The 23,474-nt window shown below is 53.1% G+C and overlaps 3 protein-coding genes and 6 non-coding genes across 10 annotated transcripts; 8 read left to right on the top strand and 1 right to left on the bottom strand.

Moving 5' to 3' along the window:
- Nucleotides 1-35: 35 nt before the first annotated feature.
- Nucleotides 36-4,180, top strand: FLT3LG (fms related receptor tyrosine kinase 3 ligand). Of its 2 annotated transcripts, XM_007492668.3 has the most exons (8): nt 36-1,954; nt 2,333-2,399; nt 2,627-2,752; nt 2,843-2,896; nt 2,996-3,139; nt 3,321-3,459; nt 3,567-3,775; nt 3,868-4,180. In XM_007492668.3, exons 2-8 carry the CDS (start codon nt 2,367-2,369, stop codon nt 3,913-3,915), a joined length of 753 nt encoding a protein of 250 aa, XP_007492730.1. In that variant the 5' UTR covers nt 36-1,954; nt 2,333-2,366; the 3' UTR covers nt 3,916-4,180. The 2 variants fall into 2 exon arrangements, with proteins under 2 accessions (XP_007492730.1, XP_056652755.1); XM_056796777.1 differs by having other exon boundaries at nt 3,567-4,180.
- Nucleotides 4,181-4,363: 183 nt separating this feature from the next.
- RPL13A (ribosomal protein L13a) lies at nt 4,364-7,093 on the top strand. The gene is made up of 9 exons (XM_001363184.5): nt 4,364-4,414; nt 4,768-5,048; nt 5,265-5,337; nt 5,538-5,603; nt 5,861-5,962; nt 6,155-6,240; nt 6,440-6,499; nt 6,658-6,780; nt 6,978-7,093. Exons 2-9 carry the CDS (start codon nt 5,034-5,036, stop codon nt 7,062-7,064), a joined length of 612 nt encoding a protein of 203 aa, XP_001363221.1. The 5' UTR covers nt 4,364-4,414; nt 4,768-5,033; the 3' UTR covers nt 7,065-7,093.
- On the top strand, nt 5,370-5,452 carry LOC130454175 (small nucleolar RNA Z195/SNORD33/SNORD32 family). The gene has a single exon (XR_008911848.1). It is a non-coding gene; the product is annotated as a small nucleolar RNA Z195/SNORD33/SNORD32 family (small nucleolar RNA).
- Nucleotides 5,700-5,789, top strand: LOC130454186 (small nucleolar RNA SNORD35). The gene has a single exon (XR_008911859.1). It is a non-coding gene; the product is annotated as a small nucleolar RNA SNORD35 (small nucleolar RNA).
- On the top strand, nt 6,003-6,089 carry LOC130454176 (small nucleolar RNA Z195/SNORD33/SNORD32 family). Its single transcript, XR_008911849.1, has one exon. It is a non-coding gene; the product is annotated as a small nucleolar RNA Z195/SNORD33/SNORD32 family (small nucleolar RNA).
- Nucleotides 6,269-6,341, top strand: LOC130454177 (small nucleolar RNA SNORD34). Its single transcript, XR_008911850.1, has one exon. It is a non-coding gene; the product is annotated as a small nucleolar RNA SNORD34 (small nucleolar RNA).
- LOC130454185 (small nucleolar RNA SNORD35) lies at nt 6,817-6,902 on the top strand. Its single transcript, XR_008911858.1, has one exon. It is a non-coding gene; the product is annotated as a small nucleolar RNA SNORD35 (small nucleolar RNA).
- A 3,420-nt stretch (nt 7,094-10,513) lies between the features above and the next one.
- Nucleotides 10,514-12,167, top strand: RPS11 (ribosomal protein S11). Its single transcript, XM_001363101.4, has 5 exons — nt 10,514-10,654; nt 10,857-10,988; nt 11,068-11,143; nt 11,229-11,358; nt 11,958-12,167. The coding sequence occupies exons 1-5, from the start codon at nt 10,640-10,642 to the stop codon at nt 12,079-12,081; spliced, it is 477 nt and encodes a 158-aa protein (XP_001363138.1). The 5' UTR covers nt 10,514-10,639; the 3' UTR covers nt 12,082-12,167.
- A 392-nt stretch (nt 12,168-12,559) lies between these two features.
- On the bottom strand, nt 12,560-12,628 carry MIR150 (microRNA mir-150). The gene has a single exon (NR_034979.1). It is a non-coding gene; the product is annotated as a microRNA mir-150 (primary transcript).
- Nucleotides 12,629-23,474: the final 10,846 nt, after the last annotated feature.

Raw genomic sequence — 23,474 nt, forward strand, 5'->3', positions numbered from 1 at the left:
TCACTTCTCTGAGGGGCTGCCTGTCCATTCTTCCAGCTGTGGAGAAGCTTCTCTTCTGGCTGCCCCTGCCACTGGTCCCCGAGACCCCCTGCATTCTTCAGGGTGCCCCCTGGTGTCAAGCCAAACAAACCCACTCCTGAGTTCCTGCTTCCTGCAGCCTGAGCTTTGCTAGTTCCTAAATCTCTGTATGGCCCCTTGCCCAGCTACTCAGGGCCCTTCCTAAACTGGGGCTCTGGACAGCTCGAGGGGAAAGGGCCCTTCTTTGTGCTTGGGCTCTGGGCCAGAAGACTCAACGTGGAAATCCATTTTCTTCTGAGCTCCTCCATTCCATACCCTGCCAAGAAGAGTTAGTCACTTCCTGGGGGCTCCTTGGCCTGACTTATGTCCATTAATATGACCATTAAGTGCTGGGCATTGGGTTGAGCCTGGGAACACCCACAAGGATGAAGCTAACCCTGCCCTTTAGGAACTCTCATTCTAGATGGGAGAGGAAGGGGGTGGCAGGTGATGTTTCTATACAAAGTATTTGAGCTGAGCTCCAAAGGGAGCTATAGCCTCTAGAAGGCTACAGTGGCAGGGACGGGGCATGCAAATGCATAGAGGTGGGAGATGGGATGTTGGAGAAGAGCAACAAGGCCATCTGGGCTGGGACATAATGCCTGAAAGAAGAGTGAGGTGTAATAAAGATGGAAGAGCAAGAACTGGATCCAGTTTGTGACGGAGCTGGGAGGTTTCATGAAGTCTTTGATGAATTAAAAAATAATTTACTGTTATTTACTCCAGAATCCATCACCTTCCCAGGAAACTGACTCATAGAACAAGTACTGCTATTTTTACACACCTCCCCAAAAAGGGGGAAATCACTGCTCAATACAGCGAAAAAGTCTAAAAACGATGGTGAGCTGAGCAGGACATCATCTCCCATCTCTCCTTTCTACCCTGATGCATGCTTTGTAGTTTTGTTACGTTCTCTTTTGATTCCCATCTGTCTGTTTATGGTAATTCTGTTGACATCTTTGGAGTTACTGTGTCTATTTTCTCATCTCTGCTGACTCCAATATGCATCAGTTCATGGACATCCTTCCAGGCTTCTCCAAATTCATTCCCAATTCAGCCTTTATTACAGTACAGTGATCTTCCATTCCATTCAGATACCAGTGTTTAGCTATTCCCTAACCTATAAGTGCCTACCTTGTTTCCAGTTCTTGGCCAATATAAAAAGTTTCTAGAAATAATTTGGTGTATGTAAATGACCTCCCTAGAGTATAAGCCTAGAATGTACTGGCTGGGTCAAAAGGTTTGTTTCGTTTGTGTGATTCCAAATTGCTTTCACCAGAAGGTTATACTGTTTGACAGCTCCACCAACAATGTACCAGTGGAATGGAAAGGGTATGAAATGTCAAACCGCTGCATATTTCATTAGAGAAATGATATGGAGGCATTCAGGCTTGGACAGGCTATAATCCCTTCTCTGCCTCTTTCCCTCCTAGTTTTTTTAAGTGAATCTCCTGTCATGTGTTTATTTCTCCATGGCAATATCTATACTGCTTCTCTGTTATTTTTTTGTTGCCATCGCTCATCTTGCTGACCAGAGTTCACGGACTTCCCTTTCTGCCCATTTGGTCACTTTCCCTCTGGCCTCACCCACAGAGCTTCAAGGGTTTGAGAAATTCCCCAGTCCAACCTCCTTCCTTTCCAGGAAGAGGACAGAGCCTGGGATAGGGCTGGGAACAGGGACTGCAGAGGCTAGAACTCGGACCTCTCAGACTCCCAGCTGATTCAACCCTAAGGAAGGACCCAGGCATCCCCTGCTTCCTGCAGCTCAACTCAGAGCCACCAGAGGGCTCCCCCCCTGGATTCCCAAACTTTCTCCCCCAAATCATCTTTCACTTTCGATCTCTGATGTTTGGGCCCAGACCTGCCCTGGGCCTTCCCAGCCTGGACAGGATGCCTGGTACGGGGCTGGGACAGCATGTCTGCGTCTCAGAGGGACTGGGGGAGGGGACACCTAGGCCCCCAAGAGGAGGTGCCTGGGTTCTTGATTGGGCTAAGATAGGGAGGGCTTGCCTAGATCTCCATTAGGGCTGGGGGATGCTTGGATACCTGAGGAGGGAGGTGGGGGAGGGAATGCCTGGCTCTCCAAGGGGGTTGAGAAAGGGGGTTGCCAAGGGAACTGAGGCATGGGATGCCTTCCTGGAAGCTTAGGCATAATTCGCAGTAATGAGGTAGGGGCAGGAAGCAGGGCGGGGGAGGAAACTTAGCCACATGAAGGGGCTGGGGGAGGGCACCCGGACGCCTGGGTCCCTGGCTGAGCCGGCTCTGTCCCCCCCAGGGCCCGGCAGCGGCATGAGGGGCCCCAATTCAAGATGACCAGCCCAGCCCCAGCCTGGCCCCTCACTGTGCGTATTCCCAACAGATGGAGATGGCTGTGGGAGGTGGGGACAAGAGCAATGGGAGAAGCATCAGCAGCCCTGAGGAGGATGGGAGACAGGGCCAGGCGGGCAGGGATGAGAGGAGGATGCACACTGCCGGAGAGGGAAAGGGAACACACAGGGATGGGAGAGCGCAGAAGGGGGACAGATGTGGGCGCTGAGGAGGCTCCGGATGCTGTCTCCCAACGCCCCAGGCCTCCACGCTGCTGCTCCTCCTGCTCCTGCTGCCCCGGGACCCCAGCAGGGCCGCTGAGCCTCCGAGCTGCACCTTCCCTGACAGCCCCATCAGCTCCACGTTCCTCCAGGCCATCGGCAGACTGGTGAGAGCCAGACCCCGCAGGGCCCGCCCCTGCAGCCTCTGTGTGCCTCTGCCTCCCAGGCTCCTGAAAGCTTGCTTTCTCTCCCTCCAGTCTGACTACTTGCTCACGGATTACCCTGTGGAAGTCCCTGATAACCTCCAGGTGGTGAGTCTGGTGGGAGAAGGGGAGAGAGTTGGGGGGTGACCCGGCCAGCCCCAGGGCCCCCGGGCTTCTCGGCCCTCCCTCAAGAGCACCGGTCCCCAGGATGAGCGCTGCCGGGCCCTGTGGCACCTGTTTTTGGCCAAGAAGACTCTCGACCGCCTGGAGCTGGTGGCCGGGAAGGAGCTGAAGAAACTCCTGGACAAAGTGTGCACTGAGATCAGCTTTGTCAGGAAATGCTTCTCCGAGGTCAGTCCCTCGCCAGGGACTCCGGCCTCCGCCTCAGGCTCTTTGGGCCCGGGCCCTGGCCTTCCCTAGTGACCGTGGGTGGCTGAAGGGGCTGGGCGGCCTCAGAGGCATGAGGAAGCTGCCCTGGGAAGGGGGGTCCGTATGGCATGTGACCCCCACCCCTCTGTCCGCGGCTCCCCAGGCCCTTCCTGGCTGCCTCCACTTCCGCAAGGCCAACATCTCTCACCTCCTCCTGGATATCTCCAGCCACCTGGAGGCCCTGCAGCCCCTCATCAGCAGCCAGGACTTTGGGCCCTGCCGGCGGCTCCGCTGCCAGCCAGGTGAGGTGCCCAGCCAGTTGGCCGGCCTGAGACTCCCACAGGGGAGTAGGGGGCTCCCTGGGGCCCCTTCCAGCCCCTCACCAGCATCCCTGCCTGCCTCCCCACAGAGCCCTCCACCGAGTCCACACCGCCCTCCCCTGGAGGTCTCGGGGCCCTGGGAAACACTCCAGCCCCCCTCAAACACTCCACCTTCCTTCTGCTGGCCCTGGGGGGGCTGTCAATCCTGCTGCTCCTGATCCTGGGGGCTGCCTGGAGGTGGAAGCAAAGGAAGAGGCAACAGAGGCCCACAGGATCCCCCATGTCCCCCGTACCCCAGGTGAGCTTGGCTCTGCTCAGTGGGGGGAGGAAGGTTGGTGCCCCCAGTGGGGGCAAACAGCAGCTGACCCCGTGCTGGGGGGTCGTGGCTAGAGCCCCCCAGACTCTGTCCCCCAGGAAAGGCAGCTGATGGTGCTTTGAAAGAAGATGTCAGTGTCTGGTGGACCTTGAAGGCCAAGCCCAGGAGCTGGGGTCACCTGCAGGAAGCCCTCCAAGAGCCCCCCAAGTTCAGACCAGCGGCAGTGGCATCTCTTGCAAGCCCCAGTGCCTCTCTTCCCGGGGTTCTGGTGCCCTTGGCAACAGGCACCCGATGCCCCTTCTCTGTCCTCCAGAACGGGGGAGCTGGCAGTGTCCCCTGCGCCCCCCAGAGCCAGCCCTGAGGATGTATATAAAACGTTTTCCAATATCTTTCGTTGGGTGGAATCTGTGGAGGGCACGTGGGGGGAGGGGGTGGGTGTGGGTTGGAGGGGTGGGAGCGGGCGACACACCCCCAGGAAGAAGGGGGGCCAAGGGGAGGGATGTTTGATCTGGGCAGAAAAGGCCTGGGGCGAGGGGCGGGCCCTGGGGATGGGAGGGGGCCATTTGCCCAGCCCCGCCCCTGCGTTGTGGCTCCAGGGGAAGAGACTGAGCCTGGGGACAGGTAATGAGCTCCTAGTCTCGGGAGGGTTTCAACAGAGGCTGCATGGTCAGGCAGGTCCCACGAAAGGTCTGGAAGTGTCTCCTGCAAAATGGGGACGGGGAAACTGAGGCCCGTGGGGGGAGAGGTAACTCGTCCACACTCCCGGCCCAGCGCTGGTAACTAGGCTCTGAGCTTGGTGATCGGCCCGTGGGCGGCATTGAACGCCGGGCTAAAGGGCTGAGCGGGAGGGGCCAGAAAGGGAGCGGGAAGGCAAAGTCGCAGGCCCGTAGGGATCCCGGACGCGGAGGATAGCAGATCGCCCCTCACAAAGATGGCAGGAGCTCGCCCGGAAACAGCCCTTCACCAACTTGTAGGCTTGCAGACCACGTGACTGTCCTGGGACCCGCCCCATCAGAGGCCCAAGAGTCGGCCTAGGCTGAAGCGTCTGCCTTTGCGCCTGCGCCAAAGTCCAGCGCCTCACAGTCTCTTCGCAAGTGCCGAAGCCTGTGAGGGGAGGGGCGAGGGGTTTCTCCACCTATAGGGAGCCTCGGCGGCTTTACGTCAGTTCCGGCGCCCCTGCGAGGTGGATAAGGAGGCCCCGACTGGGAGCGCGTCCTTCTTTTCCCGGGCGGCGGCGGCCATGGCAGACGGTCAGGTTAGTGCTCCAACCTCGCGGCGGGCCCTTGCTCGTCCGGGGCCTCGGCTAGCAGCAATGTGGCTCCGCACGGCTGTGTTCGGGCTTGCCGGCAGTGAGGAGCAGCGGGGTTTGGGCTGAGGGAGCCAGAGAGAGGCTCCCGAGGTCTCGGGGCCGGGTCACGTGGCCCGGGGTCTCGGGCCGGTCTTGAAATCCCGTGTCTCTGCTGGGCTTCAGGTGCTGGTGATCGACGGGCGGGGCCATCTGCTGGGCCGCTTGGCGGCCATCGTGGCCAAGCAAGTTCTCTTGGGTAAGTGCACGTGGGCTCGGTAAGGGGGCTGCCGGGCCGGTGACGAGGAATCTTCACCATCTTTCGTTCGAGTCTCGCGACTATGAGACCAAACCATGCACCGCTCTGAGGCCCGGTGTGGCCCCCGCTGGGGACCCAATCTCTCATCTCCCTTCCCTTCCCGTTCCTCTCCGCTGACCCCTACCCTTTACCCCCTCCAGGCCGGAAGGTGGTGGTGGTCCGCTGCGAGGGCATCAACATTTCTGGCAATTTTTACAGAAATAAACGTGAGTTTGTGCGAATTTTTCCGTTAACAACTTGGGGGGGGAGGCGTGAACAGGAGCGCAGCGCAGGGCCCGCAAGGGGTTAGTGCTGGGGCAGGCGGCATGTGATGGCTTTTCTCACGATGGTCTTCAGAGGCTCCCCCTTGGGGTCACTGCTGATCTGCCTCAGGGCTTAGCTGATGCCGATGTCAACTAGGGCCGAAGGGGGGGTGGGTAGAGTACTAATCCAGGGCCCCTGAGACGCCTTTCTTGTCTTTCAGTGAAGTACCTGGCCTTCCTCCGGAAGCGAATGAACACTAACCCATCTCGAGGTCCCTACCACTTCAGAGCTCCCAGCCGCATTTTCTGGAGGACTGTGAGAGGTGAGGACTCATTCCCCCCCAATCTGGGAACCTAGGGCCTGAGACTGTGATGATAATGCTTACCAAAGCACGTTCGAGTTTGGCGACCATGAGATGAAAAGCTCCATGCACCTCCATCTGAGCTCTCAGGCAGGTTCTAAGCTGGGCCTGAAACAGGGTAGGCTTGTCTTTGAATGTGATTTCTTATTTTAGGGATGCTTCCCCACAAGACCAAGCGAGGCCAGGCCGCCCTGGAGCGCCTCAAGGTGTTCGATGGCATCCCTCCTCCCTATGACAAGGTGAGCCCATCCCGGGGGCCCTTTGCCCTGGCGTCTGTGATGTCTCCTTTACCTACATTGTTTGACATCTCCCTGAGAAAACATTGTTGCCTGAGACGCTTTCTACTAGATCCCTAGAGGGAGATTGCCTGCTGCCCTGACATTCTGTCTCCTTCCTATCTCCCAGCATCCCCACTGATTGGTTCCTTCTCTATTTTAGCGAAAGCGCATGGTTGTCCCAGCTGCTCTCAAAGTAGTCAGGCTGAAGCCAACTAGAAAGGTAAGTGCCAATAAGGGACTGGCTTGGGTAGGGGGGCTGGGGGCTGTGCTGCGGGTATAAGTCCAAGAAGAAAGGGAACTCCCTTTCCTAATGGAGTGCTCCTTTCAGAACCCTATTCTTTTGAGGTAAAAGTTTTTAATCTGTTTCCTCTGTCACAGTTTGCCTATCTGGGGCGCCTAGCTCATGAGGTTGGCTGGAAGTATCAGGCAGTGACTGCTACATTAGAGGAGAAGAGGAAGGAGAAAGCCAAGATTCACTATAGAAAGAAGAAGAAGCTCACGGTGAGATCTGGGTCCTGGGGGTGGGGGCCAGCACCTGGCAGATGATGTTTGTCATCACGATGGTCTTCGGATGCCTAAGGGTACCTGCCGACAAAGCCACAAGGCTCAGCTGATGCCAGGAGGAGTGGGAAGAGGGCCCTGGCTCTTCTGCCTGTTTCCCTGAATTGCAGTCACAACTTGTGTTCTTTCTCCCACAGAAACTACGCAAGCAAGCAGAGAAGAATGTGGAAGGCAAAATCCACAAATATACAAAAGTGCTGAAGAAGCACGGGCTGCTGGTGTGAGTCCAATAAAGTCTATGCTCTCCTGGCCACTGGACTCCTGGGTCCTCCTTCTGTCTCCTCGGCCAGTGTTTCCCTCAAGTGGGCCCAGGGAGCCCTCTGGGAGCCCCTCCAGAAATGGCAGGGCCTGGGAAGGACTTTTAAATGCTATGGGCGTGTCCTTCACTAAGCTTGGAGGTGGGTTTCCTGCCTCTGAGGAGTGGCTTCCCCTCCTGGGATAAAGTAGACCATTGGGAAGGCGGTAGAGAGGGGCTAGACTATAGATGGGTCTATAGCTCCAATTTGTGATGAGAGACCCTGGGATTTTGGAAAGGGACTTTGGAGGTGGAAGGGAGGGAAGATCCCCATCCTTCTCGGTCTCCAAAAAACCTTTGAGGACAGTTTGTTTTATGGTGCTGCTTTGTACCTACAGCCTAGGTGCTTAATAAATAAAACGTTGAATCTTCTAAAGCATACTTTGGTTAAAAAGGCCCAGTGTTGCCCGTTTCCTCCTCATGGGTCTTCAAAAGCCCTAGTTCACTGTAAATTCCTTATCAGACTTGGTTTCCACAAAATCTGCTGCCTGATCTCTGGAATCCTCATCCTCCCCTTTCTGGCCCCAGAGTGTCCCTGCTCATTTGCCCACTCCTGGAAGCTGGCTCATGGTGCTCTGGGCCTTCTCTTAGCTGCCTTCCCAGGCTGACCCTTTAACAAGGCCCACCCTGCCCTTCCTACTGGCACCATGTGAGCCCCTTCCCTGGTGCTATCCCAGCTGTAGGGTACAAACATGAAGCACTCCCTTAGTCTGCCTTCAAAAGGGAAGGAAAACAAGTACTTGGGAAGCCACTGGCAAGTGGAATTGGGAAGGTAGTCTTCCCTTTAAAGAACCCAGCAGGTCCGTGTCATTTTATTCTGGAAGTAGGGAGTCCAGAGAGATGGTCAGAGGGCAGAAAGGTGGCCAACCAGGAGTCTAGAGTTGGTTCGGGCTGAGGGTTCCATAGATATTTAAGGGGAAGGACCTCTGGTGACAAGAAATCTGAGGGAAGGAGTTACTGTACTGGCAGAAGGCATAGGGAGAGGGGAGTGACCCTGAGGCAACTGATTGTGTTCTGCTTTGGGCCCCTCACTGCAATGGCATCCATATGGGGGGGGGATCCCTGGAGTTACAAGCCCTGAACTAGCACTGGGTGGCAGGCTGAGGTGAGGAAGGGGCTGGATCCATCAATCTGCATAGAAAAGGGTTGGGCACATCATGGAGAGAGGGAAGGGACTGACACTTGGCCCTCATTGACAGTATGGGTAACTTATGACTAGGTTGCATTGCTTGGGCTCCGGAATATTTATAATTTCAAATCTGACTTCTGCTTGCTGTCATTAATTTTGCCTCAGTTTTTTAACTGTCAAATGAAGTCTGGTTTCCAGAGTTGAAGTTAGTAGCTGGGGTTCAGGAGGTGATGAGTGGGAGAAGAAAATGTGGAGAGCAGATGGAGAGTGGTGGCTGGGAGGCTGGAGGTGGGCCAGCCAGTCTGAGATTGGGAAAGGGGGAGAAGGTTCAGAGACGGGAAGGGACAGGGAGCTGCTGCTGAAGAGCTTTCTGTTACAGAAGTGGGCATTTATAGCCGTGCTGGCCACAGGACAGAGGGGTAACCGGTTTGAATGTCAACGGGGAGGAATTTGGAACCTCGATGAGGACCCAAAGGAAGTGTGCTAGAGAGCTATATGGAGGGTCAGAGGCTGGGGAGTTTGAGGGAGCAGCAGTTTGGTTGGTTTGCCTCCCAGCATGAGCTGGATAGAAAGACTGAGCCAGGGTCTGGAGGAGGAGGAGGGCGAGTGACTGGTTCTCAATTTTCTCCCTGGCTACTGGAACCTTCCCCTCTGTCAATAAAACTAGCTCCTACCTTTCAGAGCCTGTGACCACTGAAAGCTCTGCCTCCTGCCTCCATTTCCCCTCACTCGTTTCTCAGCTTTTTGCAGTCTGACTTCAGCCAGCAGTTGGAACTCCTCATCCAGGCATGGCAGGGCCTTTCAGAGGCTCCCAGCATTCACTAACACAGGCTGCTCTTGTCACTCCAGAAACGTTTATTGAGCTGCACCTCTGTGCCAGGCACCTAGCTAAGTGCTAGGGATACAGAGGGGCAAAAGGCAGATCCTGGCCTCAAGGAGTTCCCAGTCTAGGGGACAAACAAGCTATGAACAGGGTGAATGATGAACCCTGGGAAGACCCCAGCATGCAGAGGGCTTGCTAAGGGCTTCCAGTACAAAGTAGTTTTCTGGGGGGTAACTTGAGAGAGGCCAGGAAAGCTGGGGGCCGAGGAGATGAGGGAGAGCTCTCGGGGCACGGGGGACTGCATAGGGAAGGCTCCGAGGCAGAGGAGCTCCGATCCAAGAGTGCTCCTCAGATCTTGTAGCTGTGGAACTCTGGGCAAGTCACTTGCTCCTCCTTTGCCCAGCCCTTAGCGCTCTTCTCTCTTCAAGTAGAAGGTATGGGTTAGAAGAGGTACAGGCAGTGAGGCGCCTGTGGGGCAGCGGATGGGGGCCATGGGGATCCACTAGAGTTTAGTGGGGGGGGGCAGCCATCGGATCTGCTATAAAGGTTCGGGGGGGGGGGGGGGGCCAGCGGCAGGTAGACTCCCGGCAGCGATGGCCATAGACTAGGTGGGGAGGGGTGCAGAGGATGTGCCGGGGTGAAGCACACCAGAGGGGCGATGCCGCAGGGCTTTGGCTTCGGGACTGAGGGAGGGTGAGAAGTACCGGCTGTAAGGGGCGGGGTAGGCAAGAGGTGGTGTAGCTTTCCAGGTTAATCTCATGGGATCCTCCTAACTTCCCGGGGAGGCCCGCGCTATTGCTACCCCATTTTACAGATAAGGTTGTGGGAGGTTCCATGAGTAGATCTGGGTCACAGAGCTAAGCACTATCAGAGCCTGAATTTGAACCCGGGGGCTTTCCTGAGGGGCAGCGCCAGCCCAGGGGTGTCCCTGCTGTCTTCTCCCTGCCCATACTCTCTGGGAAGTAAACAAGGACTCCCGGATCACATGCCTACCGCCAGGCACCACTATCAGACCCCCCACACACACCCCAATCATGAGGGCAGCTGAATTTGAACCCAGAGCCTGGCTTTTAATTTAGCTGCCCAGGCAAAAAGACCCGAGTTCAAAACCGGATCAGACCCATCCCAGCTGGGACCCTAGGCAGGTCACTCAATTTCTGCATCGGCCTCCTTATCTGTAAAAAGGGACAAGTTTATGTCCGTCGGCGTACTTTGTGGCCCCTTTCCTTTTCTTCTCCCAGCCCAAGAGACACCTTGTGCTGAAGTCCCCATCGTAGCAGCCACTGGTACGTTTCAAGACGGTCGTGCCCTGATTGGCGGAGGGCCTGCGTCTCGCCGGAAGTCCCGCCCACGTGATGCCCCTTCCCTTCCCGCTCCTGCCCGGAAGTCCAGCCCGGCGCTACTTTTGGTCTCCGCCCACCGGCGCCGGCGCAGCGCGTCACTTCCTGCGCGGCCCTCGCCTCGTGTTTAAGGAGCCCCTGGTTGCGTTTTTCCGGCCTTTTCCAGTCCTGCCGCCTGAGTGAGGAGAGTGAAAGCCGATCGGAGCGGCGCCATGGCGGACATTCAGGTACGCGCATGCGTGGGCTCGGAGCTCGGGGGTGAAGGAAGCTGCTTAGCCGCCCCACACATACACACACGTGGCAGCGGGGTCCCCGGGAGTCGGGAATGGGGTCGGTCTCTGTTCCCGGAGCCGCGTCCGCGGACAGAGCCTACTACCTCGTAAGTGTGCCCCGCGGCTGAGTCCCCAGGTGTGCTTTTCCACCCCGCAGACAGAGCGTGCCTACCAGAAGCAGCCGACCATCTTCCAGAACAAGAAGCGGGTGCTGTTGGGGGACACGGCCAAGGAGAAGCTGCCCCGCTACTACAAGAACATCGGTCTGGGCTTCAAGACACCCAAGGAGGTGAGGGCCCCCTTCCCGGGCTGATCCCCCCCGCCCCCTCTCCCCTCCCCATGCTAATCCGCCCCCCCTTTTCCCCCAGGCCATCGAGGGCACCTACATCGACAAGAAGTGCCCCTTCACCGGGAACGTGTCCATCCGCGGCAGGATCCTGTCTGGTGAGTGGGGGAAGTGAGGGGGAGGGGGCAGCTGCCCAGGCCCGCCCCATCCCGCCGCCCCCCTTCATCTCTCCCCTCCCCCCAGGTGTGGTCACCAAGATGAAGATGCAGAGGACCATCGTCATCCGCCGAGACTACCTGCACTACATTCGCAAGTACAACCGCTTCGAGAAGCGACACAAGAACATGTCCGTGCACCTGTCCCCCTGCTTCCGGTAAGAGCTGAGCTCCGGGACAAGCCAGGGATTCCTGGGCCGAGTGTGTCAGCATTGTACAAAGGTGTGGGGGCTGGAGAAGCTCCGTGGGGACAGCCAGGCTAGTTTGACAGGAATGAGAGCTAAGGCAGAGGTCTTGGGTTCAAATGTAATCCCAGACACTTCTCCTCGGCATGTCACTTAATCCCTTTACCCCCACTGCCTAGTCTTTAATGCTATTCTGCCTTGGAGCCAACACAAGGTGAGGCTTTGGGGGAGGGGCTGGACTGGTCCAAGGTCACACCAGCACCTGGGTAGGGGGATGAAATACAAGGTTTTCTTTCAGAAACTCTTTCCCCAGGTTCAGCCCTCTGGGTCACTAGCTGGGTGCTCTGGGTTCTAATCCTGCCCTGACTAAATGAGTGTGGCTGTACCGTCATTTCTTTTCCTGGGCTTGATCTACCCAGGTTATTCTAGAAAAGAGGTCACCACAGTGTTTGTCCCCCGGAGCTTCCTTTCTCTCTCAGCCTCAGTTCCCCTTTTGCTGGGATGAAGGGAATCGGGCACCATCTCTGAGTGAGGGAGGGTCCCTGCTGACCAGCCTCTGTCTGTGCCCCCAGAGACGTCCAGATTGGAGACATTGTCACTGTGGGCGAGTGCCGGCCTCTCAGCAAGACTGTGAGGTTCAACGTGCTGAAGGTCACCAAGGCAGCAGGGACCAAGAAGCAGTTCCAGAAGTTCTGAGCCCTTCCCCTTGGCAGGCGGGTGGGCACATGGGCACTGATTGTGCCCTGACCCACCATTCTGCTAATAAAGACATCTACCCCCTAGCCACGGTGTCTGTGTGCTGTGTGGAACCCCCCCAGGCCCTGGGACACCCCCCCCCCCCCCCCATCCCTGCTTGTCTGCCCCCTCACCACCCCTGAGGGGCTTCCTGGCTCTGCTCTGCCTGCAGGATGCCTGAGGTTCCCTGGGGTAGGACAGATAGGTGGCTTCCCCTGGGAACCAACCCTCCAACCCTCTGGCCACCCTGATGGGTGGGAATCTGGGGACACAAGGGCCCAGGCTGGGTCTTCCCCCCCCCCCCCCAAAGCCCCATCTCACAGCAGCCGGGACAGGCCGTGTTTGGGTGCCTGCAGACCAGGAGGGGCCCACGAAGAGAGATGTTCAGGGTGGATGCTGGCAGAGCAGGTGGCATCACAGGACCTGGGTCGGGTGGCTCAGCCCCGACTCCCCGTCCCCCACAGCCCGTACCGGGTCTCTGATGGACTCTGGTACAAGGGTTGGGAGAAGGGGCCCCGGAGGGATTGGGCAGAGGCAGGCTGGGTTCCTGCTGCTGCTGGCCCGGGAGCACCTTTAAGCTGGTCCCCCCACACCAATCCGTTGCCACCCCCGCCCAGGGTGGGGGTGTGGCAGGTTCCTGTGAGAGGAAGCTGAGGGGCCACATCAAAGCCTGGGGAGCCACAGGAAGTGCTCCTGGCCCACACCCCGCCCTCCACCTCCCCAAAACAGCTCAGGATGCAGGGGGGGGTGGGAGGACCCCACCCTTGGGGCCGCCTTGACCAGAGAGGCCCGAAGAAGGGAGACCTTTGGGACAGAAGACCCTGAGGAGTCTCGGAGAAAGTGGATCTGACTTGGCTGGCCAGCCTCCTCGCCCTCCTGAGTGGGGCATTGAGCAGAGCTCTCCATCCCCACTGCTCACCCCCAACTCTGGTCTCTTAACTGCTCAGAGCCCCTTTTCACCTGTCCCCAAAGGGCCTTAGTTCTCTAGCACCCTGTGGTGCCCTCTTTGCCCAGCGCCTGGCACAGCCTGCATGCCCTTCCTCTGCCCTCCCCACAGACCTTGGGTGGCAGAAAGTGGGCATGGGCTGGAACCCAAAGGTTGCGTCCTACTTCAGGTCCCCATTTTGGGGTTTTCTTGGCATAGGTACTGGAGTGGGTTGTCATTTCCTCCATTTTATAGATGTGGAAACTGAGGCAAACAGGATTGAGACTTGCCTGGAATCACAGAGCTTTGTTCTATCTCTGTTGGACCTAGCTGGGGGAGATGCTACTAGCATCTGCCTCCCTGGAGTGGTTTTGAGGACAAAAAGCCATGATTGATGCTCTAGTGGAGGCTGTCATCCTCACTGGAGAAGTCAGGTCTGCTTAGGGACCTCCTTCCACCAGCCAGTGGTGAGGCGCTCGCCGTCCCTTGCTTCCCCCGCAGTGCCAGGACGGGAACTGGAGAGCTCAGGAAGGGCAGAGATGCCCAGCTGGCAAGGGGGCGGGTGGATCCAAGGAGAGAGGTGAGGGCCGTGGCTTCATGGGCGCCAAGCTGACCGCCATTTGGTGACCCCCCCTGACTTTGGACAGAAGGAAGGAAGGAGGCAAACGGTGAAATGATTTGTCCAGGAAGTGTCTGAACTCCAGGCTCAGTGCTCTATCCACTGCACTACCCAGCTGCCTGTAGTACTTACTTTGTACCAGGCACTGTGCTGAGTGCTTTACACTTATTATCTCTGGAGACCCTTACAAGAATCCTTTGAGGTAGATGCTGCTATTATCTGCATTTTACAGATGAGGAAACTGAGGCAGAGGAGAAGCAACTTGCCCAAGGTCACATAGTCAGCAGATGCCCATATCTGGATTTGAACTTGGGTCTTCCTGACTCCAGACCTGGCACTTTTTCTACATCAATACCCAGCAGCTTCTAAAATAACTAAAAATAACTAAATTTCCCATAAGCCTGACTTGACTAGCCATGTATAAGAGAGTAAGGGCAGAAAGGCCCTGCGGACCACCCAATGTGGTATCAGAAATGAAAGCCAGGGAGCTGCCCAGCCCCAGGAAATGATGGAATAGATCTGGTCCATGAAGGTGATGGAACTGAGAAGGAGGGAGGGGCAGAGCCAGAAGGCAGCCTGCCCCAGCGTCAAGGGGGGAGGAAGTATCCCCAGAAACCAGAAGTGAATGCGCTAAGAAAATAGCAGCCAAGAAAGAAGTAAGGGCGGGCAGAAGCAAAGGACTATGGGTGTGGGTGGCTGTCACACCTGGAGGTTAATTAGTTTTGTTGAAGTGCCTTTTTTCCCCTCTTTTACTCTGTTGCAAGGGGGTAGCTCAGTGGTTAGGGGGAGGGTGGCAGACTGTCTGATTTAGACATTAATGTGATAGCAAAACAAAGTACATCCTTTACATCCCATCTTAGAATCAATCCTGTGTATCAAGTTCCAAGGCAGAAGGGTGGAAAGGGCTAGGCAATGGGGGTTAAGTGACTTGCCCAGGGTCACACAGCTGGGAAGTGTCTGAGTTCAGATTTGAACCCAGGACCTCCCTCTCTAGGCCTGCCTCTCCATCACTGAGCCACCCAGCTGCCCCCATAAGCTGTGATTCTGGAGTGCAGGCAGACTCCTGGGAGGCACTTCCCCACCCCGTGCCCCGACTCTCCCAGTTCTGCTTGCCCGAGGGGTCTTTGGCTTTCCCAGGTCACAGCAGCCCAGGCCGAGGTCCCAGGCTGTCTCCCTCCTCCTCTGAGATGGTTGGTGGTCAGGAGAGGAGAGGAGGAATTCAGACGAGCCAAGCCGGAGAATACTGCTGGGCCTGAAGCAGAGCAAGCTGGAAAGAGTGGAGGAGCAGAGGGTGGGTGGGGAACCACGACGGGGTCCTCCTCTCCAACAGACTGCATTTTGGCCCTTTCTCCCATGCCACTGCTGGGTTGGCGGCCACACAGTGAAGTGGGAAGGGGGAAGGACCCCGAAGACCGGGGCTCTGGGGACCTCAGAGCTGGGGCTACATTCCCAGCATCCGTTCACGTTCCGACCTCATGGGAGGTATGGAGGCTCAGGAGATCAATCTGGCTGCGCCCCCACTGCGGGGCTCTTTTTCGGAGCTGGTGCTTTGGGTAAAGTGCCCCAGGTGTGAGTCTGGCTCTCTTTGCTCTGCTCACTGGACTGAAAGAACCTTTTTTCTTTCCCCTCTCTTTTGATTATTATTAAGACCCTGCAGATGGGATCAGGTGACCAACTAGCTTTCCCCAGAAAATGGCTTGGATTGGGCTGGAAGACCCATTCCAAAGGCCAGGCCCCTTCGATTGCAGACAGTGTCAATCTGGGCGGGATGCCACCACAAAAGCCTTTCCTTGGGTTTTTGTTCATGTAAGGCTTCCTGGGTCATAGCCCCTTCCTCCATCATCCCTCTACTGTGCTTCAGTAAAGCAGGTAGCCACGCCAAAGTTCATTTTCTGAATCTCATCACGGAGGGACAAGGAAGCAGGGATGCTACAAGGGACCATAGAGTCCAGGAACTAAGGTCAGACCCAGTTCCAACCCAGGTTCACCTTCATTTCCCTCCCAGTCATGCTGCTGAATGGCTACACTTTACTACCCTATGGATGTCTTTACTCACCCCCTCGTTATGACTCTCCCTGTGTTTTATCTTGCCCCTTTAGAATGTAAGCTCCTTGAGGGCAAGGACCTTTTTCTTTTTGCTTGCATGTGTATACTGTAAACCTTAAAATTTCTTAGACTTATAAATGTTGGAAATTTCACCATTGGGATATTTCATACTTGGAAAATTTCTTACTGATAGTCTATTGGAATGGGAACCCCATTGGCATGGGAGGTTCCTTCTCTTCCCTTCTTCAGATTACTTTAGGACAGAAACCTTTTGCTGAACAATGGAAAGGGCTTTGACCTATGCTTAAGCATAGAACAGGAATTTCTTTGAGTCATGATTGATTTTAGAATTGATACAATAGAGATACTTGGAATGACAGAATCAGGTCTTGGAAAATACAATTTCCACCCCACTCAGTCCTAACAGGATTTAGGAAGGGCTGCAGCATAGATCAAAATTTAATTATTTGAGAATATGACCTTCAACAGACATGTGCAAAGCCACAGACCTCTGGGCGGTCCTGGGTTAAGCTAGAGCCACCATTGGCACAGGGAAATTGATGGACAGTGATTGGTAGATGTGAGAACTGAGGGGAGGGAACTTGGATGGTTTCCTTAAAGAGAGAGGGGTCTGAGGACTGGGAGGGGGTTGGAGAGTTTTGGCTCTGAGTGGTTGGAGAGGTGCTCTGAGAAGCTTGCTCTGAAGGAAGCTGGAGGTGGGGGCCGCTGAGACTGTTTCTTCATTTTGGTCACATGAGTAATAGGGAGTGATCTCTTTTCTTTGCCCCAGCTATCTAAGGGCTTGGGCCTTTTGGCCCAGCCTAAACAGAAGGGGTATTTAAGCCCTATTCCCTTCTCTCCCCTTTCTCTCTCCCTCTCTCTCTCTGTCTCTGTCTCTGTCTCTCTCTGTCTCTGTCTCTCTCTGTCTCTCTCTCTCTCTCTCTGTCTCTCTCTCTGTCTCTCTCTCTCTCTCTCTCTCTCTCTCTCTCTCTCTAATACCTTTCTTCCTCCTGTTTGTAATTAAACTCCATAAAAGGTTGACTGCTGACTTGAGTTTTCATTTAGGAATTACATAGCTTAATTCCTTGGTGACCTTAAATTATTATATATCAGTCTTTTAAAAGTGATTTTCTTGTCACAATACCTAGTGCCAAGTCCAGTGGCTGGCACTTAATAAATGCTTGTTTATCTGCTAAAGACTTCTCCAAGGTCATACTGCTAGTAAGTGGCAAAGTCAGGATTTGGACCCATATCTTCTGACTTGAGAATCAATACTTTTTCTATTAGAACTTGTGGTTGAGAGCACAAGAGTTCCCAAATGTGCAGGGAGGGCAGAGATAATGACAGTTTTGTTGATATGGGGTGTATGGGGTGCTCAGGGAGGGGTAATATCTCTGGTATGGAGGGCTTGTCATGCCCTCCTAGGGCAACTCTCCAGCCTCTGACCCCCACCTGACACCCAGCTCTCACTTGTGGCTCCCAGTAGCTGCTAGTATGCGGCAGCAGCCACACCTCGGGCAAAGGCTTCGACAGGCCAGCCAAACCTTATGAGGGTAGCCATCGGGTCATCGACCCCCGGTGAGCCAGGGCTTTGCTCACCCAGCATGTAAAGACTGCTTTGGTGGAACAGACAGAAGAAACCAATAAGAAGGTTCAACAGCTGAGATGGCGACGCAGCAAAGCACTGTGGAGTGCTTAGGGCGTGTTGGAGCACAAAGGACAACACAGCCATCCAATGCAGCTGAGGAAGTCTCTAGACGTAACAATTTTTCGTGCCACTGGACCAAGGCTTCCAACGCTGAGAGAGTGGGACTGTCTCTGTGCATCGACTTTTCCACTTAAATCTCCTTCACGCACAAGTATCTTTCTGCACACTCATCTATCCTGACCCCGTCCACCCTCTTCAAGACTTACAGTGATGGGAGAGGGGCGACGCAACAGGTGAAGGTGACCACTGGCAGTTGTAGTCACGATCCTGCACATAGGCGGCCCATGGACCAGTGGTCCCTCGGCCCTGTGGGCAGCAGGGACGTTCGGCAGCATCCGGGGCGACTGAGCAGCCCTCTCTAGGACAGCACTGCTCACCCTAATCAAGGGAGGGGACTAGAAAAGGTGTCCCAAACATTGCCTGCCCTACAAACACCCGGTCAGCACACCGCAGCTGGCAGGTCATCCCCTTTAAGTGGTCGTAATCAAAGAAAAAATACAAAGAAACTCCTATTGGGAGCATGGAACATCAGGACATTACTTGACAGAGAGAATACCCCAAGACCTGAGAGAAGAACAACTCTAATCGGTAAAGAACTGGAGCGATATAACATCGACATCGCAGCCCTAAGCGAAACACGCTTACCAGAAGAGGGATCACTCAGTGAACCCACCACTGGATACACCTTCTTCTGGAAAGGTAGAGCCTCAAATGAAGACAGAATCCACAGTGTTGGTCTGGCTATCAAGACCAGTTTGCTCAAACAGCTGCCAGACTTGCCTGTGGGCATCAGCGAGAGGCTCATGAAGATCCGTTTGCCTCTCAGCAAAGACTGGTATGCCACAATCATCAGCGCATATGCCCCAACACTGACCAGCACAGAGGAGACCACTGAGCAGTTCTACTCTGACCTGAGTGCCATCCTGCACTCAGTGCCCACAAATGACAAGCTGATACTACTGGGAGACTTCAAAGCCCACGTTGGCCAGGACCATGAAAGATGGAAAGGAGTGCTCAGCAAACACGGTGTGGGCAAAATGAACAACTGCTACTCAGCAAATGCTCAGAGTTCAAACTCACCATCACAAACACTGTGTTCAGAATGGCGAACAAATATAAAACAACGTGGATGCACCCAAGATCAAAACAGTGGCATCTCATTGACTACATCATTGTATGCCGGCGAGACATCCAGGATGTACAGATCACCAGAGCCATGAGAGGAGCTGAATGCTGGACAGACCACCGATTGGCTAGAGTGACTCTTCAAATGCGCATTGCGCCTCGCCATCCAAAATGAGCCCAGACAGTTCGCACATTTTACAACTTGAGTCATCTTAGAGATCCATCTTATTTGCAAACACTCCAGTCCTGCCTGGATGACAAGCTGTCTGCCAAGGAACCACTCACTGGAAGCTCAATCGAGAAAAGGAACCAGTTCAGAGACGCAGTGAAGGAAACATCAAAGGCAGTCCTAGGCCCAAAACAACGCAACCACCAGGACTGGTTCGACGAGAACAACACTGCTATTGAAGACCTATTGAGCAAGAAGAACAAAGCCTTTATGGAGTGGTAAAATAACCCAAACTCTGCTCCTAAAAAGGACAGATTCAAGTCTCTCCAAGCCACGGCGCAGTGTGAGATCAGGAAGATGCAAGACCGATGGTGGGAAAAAGAGGCAGAAGAAATCCAGCAGTTTGCTGATATGAAAAACTACAAACAATTTTTCAGTGCCCTCAAGACTGTCTATGGGCCATTAAAACCCACCACTGCTCCCTTGCTATCCTCTGATGGTGACACACTCATAAAAGTTAAAAAAGGCATCAGCAACAGGTGGAAAGAACGCTTCAGTCAGCTTCTCAACCGACCCTCTTCAGTCGACCAAAGCGCCCTTGACCAGATCCCCCAAAACCGCACCATTGAACAACTTGATGTCCCTCCTTCAATAGAGGAAGTCCAAAAAGCCATTGAACAAAGGAGTTCAGGCAAGGCACCCGGTAAAGACGGGATCCCAACCGAGGTGTACAAGGCCTTAGATGGAAAGGCACTCCAGGCATTCCACATAGTGCTGACCAGCATATGGGAAGAGGAAAACATGCCCCCAGAACTCAGAAATGCCTCCATTGTAGCCCTATACAAGAACAAAGGCCTGAATCACAATGTGGCTTCCGACCAGATCACAGCATCATGGACATGGTCTTCACAGTGAGGCAAATGCAGGAAAAATGCCTTGAGCAGAACCTGAGTCTCTACATTGTCTTCATAGACCTGACAAAGGCATTCGACACAGTGAACAGGGACGCATTGTGGGTGATCCTCAGCAAGCTCGGTTGCCCAGCAAAATTTGTCAAACTGATCCAGCTCTTTCATGTCGACATGACAGGGGAAGTCCTATCTGGTGGAGAGACTTCCAATCACTTCAACATCTCCAATGGCGTGAAACAAGTCTGTGTCCTCGCTCCGGTTCTATTCAACCTATTTTTCACCCAAGTATTACGACATGCTGTGATGGATCTATACCTGGGCATCTATATCAAATACCGACTGGATGGCTCACTAGTTGACCTTCGCCGCCTGACTGCAAAAACAAAGACAACAGAGAGACTCATCCTGGAAGCTCTCTTCGCAGATGACTGTGCTCTCATGGCCCATCAAGAAAATCATCTCCAAACCATTGTGGACAGGTTCTCCACCACAACAAAACTCTTTGGCCTGACTATCAGCCTCAGCAAAACAGAGGTGCTGTTCCAACCTACACCAGGGAGGCCAACGAACCAGCCATGCATTACAATCGACAGCATGCAGCTTTCTAATGTCAACACTTTTAAGTACCTGGGAAGCACCATCGCCAACGACGGGTCCCTAGACCACGAGATCAATGCCAGGATCCAAAAGGCCAGCCAAGCACTCGGGCAGCTGTACTGCAAAGTCCTCCAACACAGAGGTGTAAGCACTGTGACGAAGCTCAAAGTGTATACCACAATGGTCCTCAGCTTGCTCCTGTAAGGTCACAACCTTGGACATGGACACTGTACCGGAAGCACATGAAACAGCTGGAGCAATTCTACCAACGCTCCCTCCGGTCAATCATGAGGATCCAATGGCAGGACCGAATCACCAATCAGGAAGTCCTCGACAGAGCCAACTCCACCAGCATCAAAGTAATGGTCCTCAAAACCCAGCTACAATGGTCTGGACACGTCATCCGCATGGACCCACAGCGAATACCAAGACAGGTATTCTATGGTGAACTGTCAGCTGGACTCAGGAAACAAGGCCGACCAAAGAACAGATTCAAGGATCAGCTAAAGTCCAACTTGAAGTGGGCTGGCATTACACCAAAGCAACTAGAACTCGCTGCCTCTGACAGAAGCAGCTGGCGAACCCACATTAATCATGCCACCACCACCTTTGAAGATGAGCGACATCGACGTCTTGCTGCTGCGCGTGAACGCGACACCAGTCCACAACCGCACCTCCCGTAACAACTGGAGTTCCATGCCCCATGTGCCACAAAATTTGCGCCTCAGCCTTTGGACTCCAAAGCCACATGAGGGTACACCGTAGATGAAACTGCACAAAGACAATAGTCATTCTCGATCACCGAGAGACTATCACTGATTCCCATCTTTTAGAGTGATGTTCCATTTCCTTTCCTCTACTTGTAATTTTGAATCCAGTCAGGTCACTCCAGGAGTCCAAAGCAGTAGACTGCTTTGGAGAAAGCTTTGGAGAAAGACTGCTTTGGAGAAACCAGCCTATGAGTTAGCAGGCAAGATCTTTATGCAGTAGAGATAATATAGCCATTGAGAAAGCCCATACAAACCCATAGGATGTCTGATGAAACTCCTAGGCTTGTGGCTTGAGTATAGCACCACCTGGTGGGTAAATGATATCCTACTCCCTTGCTGGATAATTAATTAAGTGACAGCCTGCCAAGCAGTAGGTTACAGAAAGGATCTAGGTCCTACCCAAACTTATTTACTTATTTAGTGCCATACCCATCGAACTGCCAAAAAACTTTTTTACTGAATTAGAAAAAACCATAACAAAGTTCATTTTGAAGAACAAAAGATTAAGGATATCCAGGGAAAAATGAAAAAAAATGTGAAGGAAGGTGGCCTTGCAGTCCCAGATCTTAAACTATAAAGTAGTGGTCATCAAAACAATTTGGTACTGGCTATGAGACAGAAAGGAGGATCAGTGGAATGGACTTGGGGTAAGTGACCTCAGCAAGACAGTCTATGATAAGCCCAAGGATCCCAGCTTTTGGGACCAAAATCCACTATTTGGGAAAATTGGAAGACAGTATGGGAGAGACTAGGTTTAGATCAACATCTCACACCCTACACCAAGATAAACTCAGAATGGGTGAATGACTTGAACATAAAGAAGGAAACTATAAGTAAATTAGGATAACACAGAATAGTATAAATGTCAGACCTTTGGGAAAGGAAAGATTTTAAAACCAAATAAGAGTTAGAAAAAAATCACAAAATGTAAAATAAATAATTTTGATTACATCAAATTAAAAAGTTTTTGTACAAACAAAACCAATGCAACCAAAATTAGAAGGGAAGCAACAAATTGGGAAACAATCTTCATAACAAAAACCTCTGACAAAGGTCTAATTACTCCAATTTATAAAGAGCTAAATCAGTTGTACAAAAAATCAAGCCATTCCCCAGTTGATAAATGGGCAAGGGACAGGAATAGGCAATTTTCAGTTAAAGAAATCAAAACCATTAATAAGCACATGAAAAAATGTTCAAAATCTCTTGTAATCAGAGAAATGCAAATCAAAACAACTCTGAGGTATCACCTCACACCTAGCAGATTGGCTAACATGACAGTAATGGAAAGTCATGAATGCTGGAGGGCTTGTGGCAATGTAGGGACACTGATGCATTGCTGGTGGAGCTGTGAATTGACCCAACCATTCTGGAGGGCAATTTGGAACTATGCCCAAAGGGCGATAAAAGACTCTGCCCTTTGATCCAGCCATAGCACTGCTGGGTTTGTACCCCAAAGAGATAATAAGGAAAAAGACTTGTACAAGAATATTCATAGCTGTGCTCTTTGTGGTGGCAAAAAATTAGAAAATGAGGGGATGCCCTTCAATTGGGGAATGGCTGAACAGATTGTGGTATCTGTTGGTGATGGAATACTATTGTGCTCAAAGGAATAATGAACTGAAGGAATTCCATGGAGACTGGAACAACCTCCAGGAAGTGATGCAGAGTGAAAGGAACAGAACCAGGAGAACCTTGTACACAGAGATGGATACACTGTGGCACAATCCAATGTAACGGACTTCTCCATTAGTGGCAATGCAGTGATCCTGAACAACTTGGAGGAATCTACTAGAAAGATCACTGTCCACATCCAGAGAAAGAACTGTGGGAGTAGAAACACAGAAGAAAAACAACTGCTTGATCACTTGGGTCAATGGGGATATGATTGGCGATATAGAATCTTAATGAACATCCTAGTGCAAACATCAACAACATGGAAATAGGTTCGGATCAAGGACACAAGTAATACCCAGTGGAATTTCTTGTCAGCTATGGAAAGGGTGGGGGGAGGGGAGGGAGGAATAGAATATTATTTTTGTAACCAAGGAATAATGTTTGAAATTGACTAAATAAAATAAAAATTAAAAAAAGGATCCAGGTATGGGCTACTATTGTTTCTGCAACAATCCCAAATATACACTTAGCTTATATTGTACCTTCTCCATTTTAATTATATAAATGAAAACAATGCACCAAAGCTGACCACAGAGAGTGTTTTCCACTCGGGGTGAATGTTGAATGTTTTGTACATGAGCAGATGTGCTCTCTCTGGTCCAGTTCTGCTGAATAGTTTTTCTTTATTACAAGTTCTGGGGGTAGTGTTCATTGAAGGGACAGAGATCAAGAAACGACTGTGCTGGAGAAACCAAAAGTCAGTCTCTTACTCCAAGGGGGTTTGTATTTTTTTAACCCCTTATCTTCTCTCTTAGGATCAAAGTCAGTATTGTTTCTAGGGCAGATAATAGTGGTAGGAGCTAGGCA

The sequence above is a fragment of the Monodelphis domestica genome, chromosome 4 (genome assembly GCF_027887165.1).
Source record: "Monodelphis domestica isolate mMonDom1 chromosome 4, mMonDom1.pri, whole genome shotgun sequence".
Classification (NCBI taxonomy): domain Eukaryota; kingdom Metazoa; phylum Chordata; class Mammalia; order Didelphimorphia; family Didelphidae; genus Monodelphis; species Monodelphis domestica.